The sequence below is a fragment of the Hylobates moloch genome, unplaced genomic scaffold (assembly GCF_009828535.3).
Source record: "Hylobates moloch isolate HMO894 unplaced genomic scaffold, HMol_V3 SCAFFOLD_10, whole genome shotgun sequence".
Lineage (NCBI taxonomy): Eukaryota > Metazoa > Chordata > Mammalia > Primates > Hylobatidae > Hylobates > Hylobates moloch.
Genome location: NW_026652285.1, coordinates 5,519,522 through 5,533,220, shown reverse-complemented (window position 1 = coordinate 5,533,220; position 13,699 = coordinate 5,519,522). Strand labels below are relative to the sequence as shown.

At 42.5% G+C, this 13,699-nt stretch overlaps 2 protein-coding genes across 7 annotated transcripts in view; both read left to right on the top strand.

Annotated features, from left to right (window-relative positions):
* The window catches only part of SKA2 (spindle and kinetochore associated complex subunit 2), a 43,435-nt gene extending 39,334 nt beyond the window's left edge, over positions 1–4,101 (top strand). For all 3 annotated transcript variants that reach the window (XM_058445197.1, XM_032162855.2, XM_032162856.2), the window contains one exon: positions 1,952–4,101. In XM_058445197.1, the coding sequence (XP_058301180.1) occupies positions 1,952–2,020 (69 nt within the window). In that variant the 3' untranslated portion in view covers positions 2,021–4,101. The remainder of the gene's footprint in view (positions 1–1,951) is intronic.
* A 3,632-nt stretch (positions 4,102–7,733) lies between these two features.
* TRIM37 (tripartite motif containing 37) overlaps positions 7,734–13,699 on the top strand; it is a 118,276-nt gene continuing 112,310 nt past the window's right edge. For 2 of the 4 annotated variants that reach the window (XM_058445196.1, XM_032162850.2), the window contains exons 1-2: positions 7,734–8,174; positions 10,129–10,230. In XM_058445196.1, coding sequence (XP_058301179.1) covers positions 8,154–8,174; positions 10,129–10,230 — 123 coding nt within the window. In that variant the 5' untranslated portion in view covers positions 7,734–8,153. The remainder of the gene's footprint in view (positions 8,175–10,128; positions 10,231–13,699) is intronic. The other 2 variants (XM_058445195.1, XM_032162852.2) reach the window with 2 other exon arrangements.

The window sequence follows — 13,699 nt, the reverse complement described above, 5'->3', positions numbered from 1 at the left end:
GATGTGTGTTGTCCCTCATAGCGATGTGCCTGAGATGAATCTGGCCCCATCCTGAGCTCCAGGGGTGCATCTGATTGGCATAGGGAATGGACTTTATTTTTTAACTAACAGTGGTTGAGGAATGGGTTTATAACCCAAATGACATGTGAGTAAGGATAGTCTGGAAATAGGTAACTAGGAAGACTTTACTCACTGCTGAGAGAACCCTGAGAAGAGAAAGCTTCTTTTCTTCTTCTGGACATTGTGTAGAGTTGTGATACCTAGCACCATTAAAGCCATTTGCTGTCAGCTTGAGGGTAAAGGCACCATCCAGGATATTAGAGCTGTGAGATGGAAAAAATTGAGTCCTTACATTGTTCAGTTGCTAAATAAGTCAGCCCAGAAGTCTTTCCTTTTTCTGAAGTTATTGTGGAATGATAATACATTTTCTTTTCTTTATCTTTTTTTTTTTTTTTTTTTTTTTTTTTTGAGACAGAGTTTCACCCTTGTCGCCCAGGCTGGAGTGCAATGGCGTAATCTTGGCTCACTGTAACCTCCACCTCCCGGGTTCAAGCAATTCTCCTGGCTCAACCTCCCGAGTAGCTAGGATTATAGGTACCCGCCACCATGCCCAGCTAATTTTTTGTATTTTTAGTAGAGATGAGGTTTCACCATGTTGGTCAGGCTGGTCTCAAACTCCTGACCTCAGGTGATCCACCCACCTCAGCCTCCCAAAGTGCTGGGATTACAGGCATGAGCCACTGTGCCTGGCCTCTTTCTTTTTTTTTGTGATGGAGACTTGCTCTGTCACCCAGACTGGATGGAGTTCAGTGGTGCGATCTTGGGTCACTGCAGCCTCCGCCACCCAGGTTCAAGGGATTCTCCCAGCTCAGCCTCCTAAGTAGCTGGGATTAGAGGTGCATACCACCATGCCCAGCTAATTTTTGTGTTTTTTAGTAGAGATGGGGTTTCACCATGTTGGTCAGGCTGGTCTCAAACTCCTGACCTCAAGTGATCCACCCGCCTCAGCCTCCCAAAGTGCTGGGATTACAGGCATGAGCCACCGCGTCCGGCCTCTTTTTTCTTTTTTTAAGATGAGGTCTTGCTCTGCTGCCCAGGCTAGAGTGCAGTAGCACCATCAGGGCTGACTGCAGTCTCGACCTCCCAGGCTCAAGTGATCCTCCCACCACAGCCTCCCGAGCAGCTGGGACCACAGGTGTGTGCCACCATGCCCAGCTAAAAATTAAGTGTACTAATTAGTTAAAAATTAGCTACTCGGGAGGCTGAGGTGGGAGGATTGCTTGAGCCCGGGAGGTTGAGGCTGCAGGGAGCCGTGATTGCACCAGTGCACTCCAGCCTGAGCGACAGAGTGACCCCGTTTCAAAAATAGAAAAAAAAAATTTGGAAAAAAATTAGATGGTTTCATCTGTACTGAACATCTGTAGACTTTTTTCCTTATCATTTATTCCTTCCACAACACAGTGTAACAATTATGTATATAGCATTTATATTGTATTAGGTATTATAAGTAATCTAGAGATGATTTAAAGTATACAGGAGGATGTGTATAGTTTCTATGCAAATACTACACAATTTTATATAAGGGACTTGAGCATCTGTGGATTTTGCTATCCTGGAACCAATCTCCCACAGATACTGAGGGTTGACTGTACTTTTAGAATATGGCATCCAAACATGACTTCTTTGGTTCTGCTATAATCCTTAAATTGTTTGATTTCTTGGTCTTGTTTCTTCAACTTAATTGCAAGATCTTTAGAAGCTCAAATATCATAGGACCTTGTATATAAATAGCCAAGTATCTGTTTTTTCCCTTGCCTTTCTAAATCTGTGATTACATACATAGTATAAGCTTAGGGAAACATTTATTGGTGTGACAATGCAGAAGTTAACTAAACTGATTTAACAGTCTTTGGAGGTTTTTGAAATAAAGATTTTATCATTTATTTTCTAGCTGTCACCACTGACTAAAGAAGAGAAAATTGCGGCAGAGCAATTCAAATCTCACATGCCAGATTTATGAAGAAATGGACTTGGAAAGGAAATTCTAAGAGAAGAGCTTAATTCCAGAGAAACTTAGGAAGATGTCTTGTTAACCCTTGATGTCTAGAGATTGGGGGCTGGTGAAGGAGATTTGGCTTCAATGACTGGATAATGGTGTCTTTCATGAGAGAGACTATAAGAAGAAGGGCAGATAATATATGAATAAAGTTCAGCCAAAAGGATCAAATGAGAATAAAACGATTTAAATGTATGTACACACGCATGCACACACACAGTCTTGTAATTTCAGGCAAGAAAGTCTCTTAACACTATTTTGCATCTGTTTTCTTTTTCTAAGTCACGATAATGTAGATGTTCTGGTCTATCATAAAAGAATGTTTATGTACATTTCAGTCATTCAGTATGGGGCTTTGTAAATTAAAGTATAGGCAAAATATTTGTATTATACATTATATATAATTTCATTTTGTAAATGTTGATTGCACATGTGATCACATTATTGTTGAGACTGCTTTTATGTGACCTGTAGTCTCCCACAAAACCTAAAGTAATAAGCTGGCTTTTCTGTGATAGCCATTTTTACGTATTTTTTTCCCTATTTCTCTTGCCTGCTAATGTTGAACAGCATGAACTTGCTTTCTGATACTGTTTTAGACTGTCCCTGTTGTATTTCAGTAATATCTTTGTTTTCCTTCAGCCTTTATTACTATAATTGTTCATTATACATGAAAGCTAAGAAACTGAAATTAGAAGAGCACTTATCTGCTACTTGCCAGTTTTGTATGAGTGTGTTATATGTATGTGTCAATTTCCCTTTAAAATAACTATTGGCAATAAGGAAATTGTTCAAAGTAGAGGCAGATCTTGATACAAAGATGTTAATCACAGGGTTGTTTATAATAGCAATATACATATACATTTGGCTAGTACTAGGTGAATAGGAAAATAAATCATGTTGTATGTATACAATAAGAGGTCAATTTGCCAATAAATTATTACTGTTAATGTTCTGGGAAATGCTGAAACTATGCTAAGTGGGGGAGAGGGAAAGCAGGTATTGCAGTTTTGTAGTGAAGACTGGGCTTTGGAGTCATATTTGAGATGTAAGTAGCAGCTTTTAAATTCTAGCTATGATCCTGTGCAGATCACTTAACTTTTGAGTGTAAGGATGTTTGGAAGGACAAGACAGTAAATTGTTTTAATATAGGGTTCAGTATTTAGTAAGCCTTCAATAAATGATATTACATACATGTAATAAAAACTAAGCATTGAAAGGACTAGGACAAATGCATCAAATGTTAGTTCTGCAGGTTACAGAATTATACTTTTACGTAATTGTAAAATTTCAGTTTTGAGCATGTTTGTCCATTAACAAACTTACAATAGCTGAAAAACAGGGTTGTGAGAAGAGCTTCAGTTAAAATTATCCTGTCTAGTTTGAATATTTCAAGAACAGAAAGCCTTTTTTTTTTTTTTTTTTGGAGACGGAGTCTCACTCTGTTGCCCAGGCTGGAGTGCAGTGGTGCGCTCTCAGCTCACTGCAACCTCCACCTCCCAGGTTCAAGCAGTTCTCTGCCCCACCCTCCCGAGTAGCTGGGATTACAGGCGCCCGCTACCATGCCAGGCTAATTTTTTGTATTTTTAGTAGAGATGGGGCTTCACCATCTTGGCCAGGCTGGTCTTGAACTCCTGATGGTGATCCACCCACCTCGGCCTCCCAAAGTGCTGGTATTACAGGCGTGAGCTACCGTGCCCAGCCCCCTTTTTTTTAATTACAGAGAAATAAGTTACACCTTAGTATCAGATATTAATTTTCTTCAGTGTTCAGGCAATTAGTATTTAGAAAGCTCTTGTCATGAGATGGCTCTGGGATGTGATGATGATTGTTGGGATTGAAAAAATGGTAGTATCACAGAGAGATCACAATAAATTCTTATTACAATAGTGTTAAAAGTGGTTTTGCTTTCAGTTAGGGAGAAAAATTAGATTGTACTATTTTTCCTCTGATTTCCTTCAGTTATCTTCCAAATGTTTTTTTCCCACAGCCCCCTTAACGTTGTTCTCTATGCACTTCTCAATACATTTTCATTTGTTTCTCAAGCCTCTTTGTGGATGACTCCTAAATATAACTTCTTTTTTTTTTTTTTTTTTTTTTTTTAAATTTTTTTTTTTGAGACGGAGTCTCGCTCTGTCGCCCAGGTTGGAGTGCAGTGGCGCAATCTCGGCTCACTGCAAGCTCCGCCTCCCGGGTTCACGCCATTCTCCTGCCTCAGCCTCTCCGAGTAGCTGGGACTACAGGCGCCCGCCACCACGCCCGGCTAACTTTTTGTATTCTTAATAGAGACGGGGTTTCACCGTGGTCTCGATCTCCTGACCTCGTGATCCGCCCGCCTCGGCCTCCCAAAGTGCTGGGATTGCAAGCGTGAGCCACCGCGCCCGGCCCTAAATATAACTTCTTCCACTAGCTCTAGATCTGTATTTCCAATAAAATCCCCTACCTGAATATTCAAATTAAACATGTCCAGAATACTTACTGATTTTATTGTTAATAGCCACTATTCTGTTGTCTGGAATTAAAACCTGTATAACTAATTTGCATCCCTTTATCTTAGTCAGTAAAACCTACAATTCTCTCTCTAAAATGGTCATAGTATACAACCTCCACATTATCTTCACACCTCCTTAATTTAGATCTTTTGTTTCTCATCTGGATTATAATTGTTTTCTCCTATGTGACTATAGTGTCTTTATGTCTTAAGTTATAAATAATACATGTTTAAGAATTTAAAAATCACAGGCATGGTCGGGCGTAGTGGCTCACGCCTGTAATTCAAGCACTTTGGAAGGTCGAGGCGGGCGGATCACAAGGTCAACAGATGGAGACCATCCTGGCCAACATGGTGAAACACTGTCTCTACTAAAATTATAAAAATTAGCTGGGCGTGGTGGCACGTGCCTGTAGCCCCAGCTACTCAGGAGGCTGAGACAGGGGAATCGCTTGAACCCAGGAGGCGGAGATTGCAGTGAGCTGAGATCGCGCCACTGCACTCCGGCCTGGCGACAGAGTGAGACTCTGTCTCAAAAAAAAATCCAAAAAAAACAAAAAACAACAACAAAAAAAACAGGCATGTAAATTATCTAGAGGTAATCTGCAAATAATTTCTTCAGGCATTTCTACATGTATACAAATTAAAAAAAATTTTTTTCAACAAAAGTAGGTTGATACTGTGCCTTGTACTGCTGCTGTACTTAGATTTTTTTTTTCATTTCATTATTTTATTTGAGACAGGGTCTCGCTCTTTCACCCAGGCTAGAGTGCAATGTTGCTATCATGGCTCACTGCAGCCTCCGGGGCTCAAGCAATCCTCCAGCCTCAGCTTCCCAGGTAGCTAGGACCACAGGTGCACGCCACCAACCCCTGCTAATTTTTGTATATTTTGTAGACACTGGGTTTCATCATGTTGCCCAGGCTGGTCTCCAACTCCTGGGCTCAAGAGATCTGCCCGCCTCAGCTTCCCAAAGTCCTGGGATACGTGCGCCACTGCGCCCAGTCTTCAATTCTAATATATTTTTGTTATGTCACACATCCACCCTTCTTTTTAACAGCTGTAATCCATTATATGGCTATACCATACTTTTTTTTTTTTTTTTGACAGGATCTGGCCCTGTTGCCCAGGCTGGACTGCAGTGGCGTGATCTTGGATCACTCACTGCCGCCTCAAACTCCTGGGCTCAAGTGATCCTTCCATCTCAGCCTCCAGAATAGCTGGGGCCACAGGTGTGCACCACCATGCCCAGCTAGATATATAATCATTTTGATCAGTTCCTTAGTGATAGACATTTAAGCTCTATAACAGCAAGTTATACAAATAATATAACAAGTAAGTTGTATAACAGCAAGTTATTTAAGGATACATATGAAGTTAGGAGATTTTTCTCGTGGGGAGGGCAGCAAGGTCAGCCTTTAAGGGATTCTGATGGAGCAGACCATTGGCTCCCAAACCCCAGGGCTTGGCAAACGATGTGAGTTTAGCATCTTGCCAACTAAATTATTTGTTTTGCTCAAGTTATCCTTTTTGCTTGCAACCAACGGCCTCTAATCAGCTGTACAGGTTTCTAATTGTTCGCTATTATGAACTAGTGCAATAAGTCCTTCAACATTCTTGGGTTCTTCGGCAAACATACAAGAATCTTACTATTTATCATGTAAGTATTGCAATTTGTCTTATTTGTCTTCTATACTGCTCCTTGAGAGCAAGGGCCACTTCTCATTACTCTGAATCCCAAGTACAGCATTGCATTCTTTTTTTTTTTTTTTTTTGAGACGGAGTTTCACTCTTGTTGCCCAGGTTGGAGTGCAATGGCGCGATCTCTGCTCACCGCAACCTCCGCCTCCCAGGTTCAAGCGATCCTTCTGCCTCAGCCTCCCCAGTAGCTGGGATTACAGGCATGCGCCACCACGCCCGGCTAATTTTGTATTTTTAGTAGAGACGGGGTTTCTCCATGTTGGTCAGGATGGGCTCGAACTCCCGACCTCAGGGGATTCGCCCGCCTCGGCCTCCCAAAGTGCTGGGATTACAGGCATGAGCACGGCCTAGCACTGCATTCCATAAATAATTCTTTTAAGTAAAATTCTCATAACATAAAATTAACCATCAACCATTTAAAAATGTACAACTGAGGGTATTTTCGTAAAAATAGCGTTATACAACCATCAGCTCCATGTAGTTCAAAGACCACAAATAATTCTTACTGAAAGCATTTTTCAGTCTCAGATTAATCTTTCCAAATTATATCTTGTTAATGACCCAAGTAGTTAAAAAAAATTGTTGCTACCCACCACCTATAAGCCTAAATGCCTGGTATTCAAGAACTTATTTCTAGATTATTAGTGATTTTCTACATGTGTACTCTAGGTCGGTTAAGTATAATTAGGTGTTTGCAATAAATACAGGAAAAATTAAATTCAAATTATGAATTTGATGTGCCCTCTTTGTCTCACAAACCTTCAATTCTTGCAATCTTTACACATCTCTTCAGGCAGGAAATAGTAGAAAGCAGATCCCATTTACAGGAAAGATGAATATCGCTGATACCCTTTCAACAGTCCCACGGCGACAACTTAGGCGGCAAGAATGAAGTGTGAGATGTGGGAATGAAGTCTTCGCAGTGTGTGGTCCCGTCCTCTCACCACCGTAATGAGAAATGACACCTCTCCAGGCTTCACAGTCTGGAGCCTTCTAACTCAATTTGCTTTGGTAGGTGGAACGCAAGTCCTACAAACCTTAGACTGTTTCTTCCAGAGAGAACCACTAACCATGAATCTTCTGCACCAGGGTTTCTCAAAATGCAGGCCACAGACCACCTGCTACCGAATCACACAATGCTGGGTGAAAACGCGGATGGCCTGGGCCCCACCCTAGAATCTGAGTCCGAATACCTAACTAGGGGTGTGGCTCCGAAGACCGCGCTTTCCACCTGTACGCCAGGTGGCTCCGTCTTCGGCGCGCAAGTTTGAGAGCCGTGGGGCCCCGCCCTCCGCCGAGGTGGGCGTGGCGTGGCGTAGCGGAGCCCCACGCTCAGGCCGCCTGCGCAGGCTAGGGCGGGAGGCACGCAACTCTGAGGCAGCGAGTCGCCAAGTCTCGTGTGCGCCCCACAACGCGGGAACTAGGCGAACGCTCCACGCTCCTCCCCTCCTTTCCCCTCTCGCAGCGTCCTGCGCGCATGCGCTTCGCAGCTTCTCTCGCCGCCGCGCCCCCAACTGCCCTGGTTACAGTTGGTGTTTGCGAATTCTCTGCGGCGCCTTCTTCGCGGAACTCCACCGGCGGTTCCATATGCGCGCGCCTGCGCCACGTGGGCCGAGGTTCCGTTGCGGCTGCTGGCCGGCGGCTGAGCCGGGAGAAAGGAGCTGCGGCCACCATTCGCCCTACCTCTGCGCCCCGGGGCGGGCGCGCCGGTAAAAATGGCGAAATGAGGGTAGTCGGCGCTGGACCTGAAGAGATTGGGCGCGCAGGTGGGGCGGTTGTCAGAGCCCCCTGACGTGGGCGCCGGGCTTTTATCGGCGATTTGATCTGGCGACCTCGGGCCGGCGCCTAAGAGGTCAGACTACGGAGCCTGCGGGTCGCCAACGGCCCCGCCGAGAGCCGGAGGCAATGGATGAACAGAGCGTGGAGGTGAGGGGGTTGTGAGGGTGGTGGTTAGTCCCCGCCCCCACCCGGTGAGCGGTTTTTATTCGGGGAGCCGTGCCCGTGTCCTCCCTCCAGTAGGGCACCCCTACCCCGCCCCTGCCGCTGTGGAGAGGGCTGGCCCGGTACCAAGGACGCCGTGCTCATTCTGCAGCGCTCCGGGTGTCTTGTGCTCACTGTTCCGCAGTCAGGTGGTGCGTATCCTGGAGTTTTCAAGGATGTCTTGGCACAGGTACTCATCCCTACCGGGTATTTGCAAACAGCATCCCGTTCCGACCAAAACTGCAGATTCATCAGATGGATGTACCCTGCTACTCGCCACCAGTCCTTGCGAGTTCTTGAGCTGATCTAAATCTCCTTCCAAATGGATAATCATCTTTCCCTCTCAGTGGCACATTTTGCAGGCTTCTGCCCTTCCTTCCTAGATTGAATCAGCATATATTATCTCGTGTAGTTTCCAGAACAAACTCTTCTTTTTATAACTGATTCTTGTAAGCTGTGAGTTAAAATAGTTGAGATATGTAGGATATATAAGTAAAGGCTAGGAATATATTTTAAAAGATTGTTTATTGAACATAATTGTGTAATAATTATCAAATTTCGAACCTTTCAGATACTGAAATAGGAACTCCTTGCTTTTTAGTAAGGGGTAACCATGTTATGGATATTCCACTTGAAACTAGTCATTCAGTAGTCTTATTGTCCACCCCGTTGCAGTTTACAAAATCTGCATCTCTCAGGTTCTTTCTGGCCCTACAGAGTCATGATGAGATTCATGAGTAGTTTTCTCCTTAATTCCTCATATAAAGTATTATAAAGGTTTTGTAAACTTATCTTGGTTTTAGGAGAGTTTAATTCTAGAATGGAGTGAAAGTAAATGTCAGTACTATAAAAACAAAGTATACAATACAATTAGTATACGTTTAATTGTATCTTTTTTCTTGTTAAAACTTTTCAGTTACTTCCTAAATTGATTAAATTGAGGCTTACAAAAATAATACTGTTTCTTGTATTTACATATTTTTGTTGTTGTTGTTTCCAAGATCGCTTTGAACTGCCGTCAACATTTTCAATTGGGGCAGAATCTCAGGTTCAAATAAGTAGCTAGTCTGTTGTAACATCAGGGCAGCAATTCAGATTTCTGGATTCTGAATTCATTTTTTTTCTGGGTCACAGTACACTGCCTTTAGGATAAGTGTCTTTTTAAACTTCGTTTTCCTCTAAATTATAAAATCAGTTTATACCTTTTGGGGAAATTGCAGAAAAAGTTAAAAGTTCAGGTTGTGTTTTCAGTCATATAGTCTGCCTTTTTTCCTTTTTTGAGACGGAATCACTCTGTCACCAGGCTGGATCATGGCACCTCTCGGCACTGCAACTCACCTCCAGGTTCAACGATTTTCTGCCGACGGGGTTTCACCATTTTGGCCAGATTGGTCTCGAACTCCCGACCTTAAGTGATCCAGCTGCCTCGGCCTCCCAAAGTGCTGGGATTACAGTCGTGAACCATCATGCCTGGGCCTTTTTTCCCTGCTGTTAAACATTATATGCATTTTTCTGTATCATTAGATGAAGAAGTATTTCTAGTGACTGTAATCTATGTGTAACTGCCATAATTTACTTAATATTTGGACATTTGGGCTGTGCCTAGATTCTTGCCATTATAATTACTGCTTTAGTGAAAACTTTTCTGCGTGAGTCTGTGTTTGCATTTCCTATATTTTCCTTAGAATAGAATCATCGTGAAACTTAGAAAAACAGGAGTACATTTTCCAGATGTTTTGAGGTACTTTGGACCTTGACCAACCAAATCCTGATATGGAATATTGTTAAAACTGAGAGATCAGCCCAAAATAAATGTAAATGTCAAGTTGTTTTGAGCTTGCCTTTTACTCTTGATTCAGTAGCCTAAACTGGTGGACCTTACATCTTTTACTGTTTTCAGATCATTGCTGAGGTTTTCCGATGTTTCATTTGTATGGAGAAATTGCGGGATGCACGCCTGTGTCCTCATTGCTCCAAGCTGTGTTGTTTCAGCTGTATTAGGGTAAGTTGTATTTCTTTTTACATGCAGTTAGTATATATAGTATATATTGTAAGGATTAACCATTTCCCTTATCTTTTTATTTTACATTTTTTGCCTTAAAGTGCTTGCTTGCATTGTGCTTGGGGTTGAGGAATACTAAGATAAATGACAAATTGCCTGCCTTGAAGGAGCTTAAATCTAATTGAGGGAATGGAGTTTAGACCGTTTATATTGAAGAATGTGTGGTATCATAAAGAGGCACTAAAGAAGTGCTGTGGGGCTCAGAAGAGGACTGGTTTATATGTGTTTGGTGAGTAAGACAGAGAAAGTGTTTAATCTTACAATTACAAGACACTCTAGAGATGAATATAATCTAGTGGCTTTAAAACTTGAGTGTTGGCGCTTTGGGAGGCCGAGGTATGTGGATCATGAGGTCAAGAGATCGAGACCATCCTGGCCAACATGGTGAAACCCTGTCTCTACTAAAAATACAAAAATTAGCTGGGCGTGGTGGCATGTGCCTGTGTCCCAGCTACTTGGGAGGCTGAGGCAGGAGAATCGCTTGAACCTGGGAGGGCAGAGGTTGCAGTGAGCCGAGATAGCGCCACTGTACTCCAGCCTGGCGACAGAGCAAGACTCCGTCTCAAAAAAAAAAAAATTTGAATGTTGGCCGAGCGCGGTGGCCCAGGCCTGTAATCCCCGCACTTTGGGAGGCCCAGGCGGGCGGATCATGGGGTCAGGAGTTCGAGACCAGCCTGACCAACATGGTGAAACCCCGTCTCTACTGAAAATAGAAAAATCAGCCGGGCGTGGTGGTGTGTGCCTGTAATCCCAGCTACTCAGGAGGCTGAGGTGGGAGAATCGCTTGAACCCAGGAGGCGGAGGTTGCAGTGAGCCGAGATCACGCCAGTGCACTCCAGCCTGGGCGACAGAGCGAGACTCTGTCTCAAAAAAACAAGAAACAAAATAACAAAATGAGGAAGTCCAAGATTTTGGTTGTGTGTGCCAGAGTCCAATAGCACATCTACAGAGCATAGCTGAAAACTGCCTTGTTCACATTCCTCGTCAATTATTTATTTTCGTGAGAAAATCAAAGAGGTCACATGCTCTTCACGTCAAACTTTCTGTTTCGACTGGGCACGGTAGGTAGCTCACGCCTGTAATCCCGGCATTTTGGGAGGCTGAGGTGGGTGGATCACCTGAGGGCAGGAGTTCGAGACCATCCTGACCAATATGGTGAAACCCTGTCTGCTAAAAATACAAAAATTAGCCGGGCATGGTGGCATGCTTCTGTAGTTCCAGCTACTCGAGAGGCTGAGACAGGAGAATCACTTGAACCCGGGAGGCAGAGGTTGCAGTGAGCAGAGATGGTGCCACTGCACTCCAGCCCGGCGAGAGAGCAAGACTTCGTCTCAAAAAAAAAAAAAAAAATTTCTGTTTCCTTATTCTTGCCTAAGGAAGATAAATATGCCTTTGTCAAGAGTAGTATCCGTAACACTTAAATAATTTTTTTCTAGTTACACAGCTCACAACTGATGGTACTGGATTTGAACCCGTTAAGTTCAAGAACTCCATAGCCTGTTCTTTGTCACTGTACCATGTGCAGAAGACCAAGTTAAATCTGATGTTAGTTCTCATACTCCTAAAACTAAGAGATTCAATCTTTCTTGGCCTTCTTTCCTCAGCTGTAGAATTCAGATATGATTTGCTTTACAGGGTGGTTATGGCATTAAATGAGATAACCTAAGAAGTAATTCAGAAATTATAAAATACTATACTTGTTTGTAAGGTGTTATTTTATTGTTAAAATAGCAACTAATACACATTAACACTTACCTATGTTTTAATAAACAGTGAAACTGATGCTAGATAAATTAAGTAATTGGCCTCCATTACTATAATTAAGTGGTAGAATCTGGATGTGGGCTCATTTCTTTTGATGAAGGTCCCATATGCTTATGGTCTCCGGTTGTTACCTTATGCCTCATTGATCTGTATTTTTTCATTGTTACATCTTCTTCCTCCTGCCCCTTAAATGCATTTATTTCTTAATTTCCTAAGATCTTGTTGCTGTCGTTCGCTACTCTGAGGTTTCTGGGAGTATTCACCTACTTTGGGAAATTCGATTTACTTTAGCAGCTTTAGCTATCATCTCTATGTGTATGGCTCCTAAATCTATTCCTTCAGCACTGACTTTTGGATGTCTTGTCTTGTCCTTCTAGCATCTTGAACTTTGTTCAAGATCAGATTATTCATATTATTTTTTCAAACCAACTCTAAGTTCATTCTTTTTGTTCTGTTCTGCTAGTCACTCAAACTGGAAACTTCATACCAATGATTTTTTCATTTTTTATTTTTTATTTTTTTTGAGACGTAGTCTCGCTCTATTGCCCAGGCCAAAGTGCAGTGGCATGATCTTGGGTCACTGCAACCTCTGCCTCCCAGGTTCAAGCGATTCTCCTGCTTCAGCCTCTCAAGTTGCTGGGAGTATAAGCACACTCCATCATGCCTGGCTATTTTTGTATATATATACATATATATATGTATATATGTGTATGTGTATATATATAAACATACACACACACACACACACACACACACACACACACACACATATATATATCTTTTTTTTTTTTTTTAGAGATGGGGTTTCACTAAACTCCTGACCTCAACTGATCTGCCCTCCTTGGCCTCCCAAAGTGCTGGGATTATAGGCATGAGCCACTGCGCCTGGCCTATACTAATGATTTTTAAGTGCAATTAGTTAATCTCCCTGTTTCACTTATATTTGTCTTACCTTTCTGTTTTTATCATTACCATGCTAATAGAGGAGTATGAACATTGGTTACCTCATGCTTAGATTATTTAATTACTTTCTATCTGATCTCTCAGGTTTGAGTCTTTTCTTATCTCCAGTCCGTTTTCTGTCCTGCTACTATATTAATATTTTTCACTGATAACTCTTTTTTTTTCCCAGAAGCCTCAGAAATATATAAAGGATAAAATCCAAGAATGTTAGCCTTGTGTTCAGACCGTCCAGATCTGGTTCTGACCTTTCTTTCTAGCGCTGTCTTGGTTCCTGAATGCACTGATCATTTGTTCATTCATTCAGCAAATATTAATTGCTTGCCTACTTGTTTTCAAGCCAGTCATTTTGTATTAGGTATAATTGACATGCAGTAAACTATGCATATTTAAAGTGTACAGTTTTTTTTTTGTTTGTTTTGTTCTTTTTTTTGAGACAGCGTTTCGCTCTTGTTGCCCAGCCTGGAGTGCAATGACGCGATCTCCACTCACTGCAGCCTCCATCTCCTGGGTTCAAGTGATTCTTCTGCCTCAGCCTCCCAAGTAGCTGGGATTATAGGCATGGATCACCACGCTTGGCTAATTTTGTATTTTTAGTAGAAACAGGGTTTCACCCTGTTGGTCAGTTTGGTCTCAAACTCCTGACCTCAGGTGATCCACCCATCTCAGCCTCCCAAAGTGCTAG